Here is a 2105-nt window from a genome sequence, read left to right on the forward strand (position 1 = left end):
TACAACCAAAAAGAAAGTAGGAGAGGCATGTAATTGGGGATGGGAAGTAGAACTCACTGTAAGTAGAAAAACATACTTGTGGTTCAAATTCGCACTTGAAATATTTAAACCAACTAATCCATATATAATGAAAGCAGATGATGATATATTTATGAGAGTGTCATTGTATCTAAAGTATCTGGAGGTGCTTCGTCGAGAAAAATTGAATGTGACGAGGGCAGTTTGTTATCCTGAAGAAATTAGTGACGAAATTACATGGCACACAATATGTTATGCATCCACACTATCCAGGGATGTAGTTATGGAAATTGTAAATTATAAACCTTTAAAAAAATTAGTAAAGTCACCAATTAAATTTAGAAATTTCGAAACATATACGGATTTTAGAGCACTCAATAAGGATATTATGGTGGGGGAAGTTATAATAAATGAATTGAAATTGGAGGGGTCTTTAACTGTGGATATGCAAGGTTGTCGGTATGTGATACACGCGAAGGTAGTAAGCAGAAAACGTGTACTAGATTAAAGATATTATCGAATTGCGGCATATTAACACAAGATGTAGAAGCAACGTTTACTGGATCGAGGCAAAATGCACCAGAAGAACGCCTGTACACACAGGGGCAAGCAATAGACGTCGTGAGGGCCGTTTTTATTTGTTAGCAACGGCAGATCTTTTATTTTTTAGAACTTGAAAAGAACCTATAGTAATTGCATCATCAGCAAAAAACGTAACTTCAATTTCTTAACAAAGAAACCTCCAGCTTTACGCTCAAGCGACAATAGCATGGCGCAACACAAAAGTCTCAGACGCAGGGGTACCATACAGAATTTGGTTTCGGCGGCGGTAGCATTAACAACAGAAACCGTAACAAGCAAAGAAAGAGATCGCACAAGGAACACATAAACACGAACATGCGGCGCTATGCGCCGTTATTGCGCTAGAAACAGCTGAATTGAAAGCGCCACCGGAAGAAAAAGCAGACGAAGCAAGCTGTGGGATCGTAAACAACCTGAATTTTTCAAGCGCAAGCAAAGAGTGGCAGAGCAGTTTCTACAAGGACGGAAGTACTGCTCAAGTCCACGCGGCAGCCACAACCGTACACAAGAAGATAGCAGGATACGAAAAATACTGGGAAGACTGGAAGGCAGCGGCGTCGGCCGTCGGAGCCACAGCCAAGCCAGCAGAGTTAAAAGAAACCAAGATTAGAACATTAAGTGAACACGCGCGGGGACTTACTCACAGTAAGTTAAAACGAATTGCCGAAGCAGCCAAAAAAGCGAAGGAATCAACAAGCGCTTTGACTGAACTAAAAACAGAAATCGACATAGGCTCAGAAAAAAATCTCTTAACGACAATTTTCGGAAAAGACGACTCAAGCGCGCAAACAGTAACAAGGAACACAGCATTTGGACAAGCACCCAGCGGCGACCGAAACACAGCGTGTGTAGCAGAGCAGGCAGACGGAAAAGCAAAAACAGCAGCAGCTCAACTAGCATGTCTTTGTACAAAAGGCGAAACAATGGCAAACAGGCTGAAAGAACCGTGCCCACAAGGGGCGGAAGGAGGAACAGGCTGGAACAGTCCATCAACGCCACTGGGACCAAATGATGTGAAAGCAGCAACAGAAACCTGCCCATCTCTAGCGGGCTCAGAGATAACCCCAGAGCTACTGGAGGCGACGCTAAACAACGTCCGCCAGCTAATTCATGTCAACTCAGGAACGGGATACATCGGGGCGTACAAAGCAACAGGCTGCAACGGCGCAAATGACAACGGCGTATGCGTGAGGCTCCACAGCTACAACACTAATCCAGCTGCCTCTTTCAACAAGCTAGGGTGGCCAACAGTATTACAGCAGCTAGCGGCCAAATTACGCAGCAGGGCCAAGTACAACATTGCCGTGGCATCTATAAACGAAGCCCTAAAAGCAGCATCGGAAGAAGCAATCTCAGCTGCGAAAACAGCAGCAGAGGAAGCAAAGCTCCAGCAGCAGGAAAGGGCCAAGGACCAGTTCGGCGTTCAGACAAATTCCAAAGCGGTAGGCGAGAAGCAGAAACAATGTGAAAAATACAAAGACAACAAAACTGCGTGCGAAAATGCT

At 44.4% G+C, this 2105-nt stretch overlaps 2 pseudogenes across 2 annotated transcripts in view; both read left to right on the plus strand.

Annotated features, from left to right (window-relative positions):
- The window catches only part of TEOVI_000216700:pseudogene, a 521-nt pseudogene extending 442 nt beyond the window's left edge, over positions 1–79 (plus strand). The window contains exon 3 of the mRNA in view: positions 1–79. This exon is cut by the window's left edge and continues 11 nt beyond it. Coding sequence covers positions 1–79 — 79 coding nt within the window.
- An 808-nt stretch (positions 80–887) lies between these two features.
- Positions 888–2105, plus strand: part of TEOVI_000216800:pseudogene — a 1532-nt pseudogene continuing 314 nt past the window's right edge. Inside the window, 2 exon segments of the mRNA in view lie at positions 888–2069; positions 2072–2105. The exon segment at positions 2072–2105 is cut by the window's right edge and continues 314 nt beyond it. Of these exon segments, the coding sequence occupies positions 888–2069; positions 2072–2105 (1216 nt within the window).

Source organism: Trypanosoma equiperdum (assembly GCF_001457755.1).
Source record: "Trypanosoma equiperdum strain OVI genome assembly, contig: ctg_519, whole genome shotgun sequence".
In the NCBI taxonomy this organism is placed as follows: Eukaryota; Euglenozoa; class Kinetoplastea; order Trypanosomatida; family Trypanosomatidae; genus Trypanosoma; species Trypanosoma equiperdum.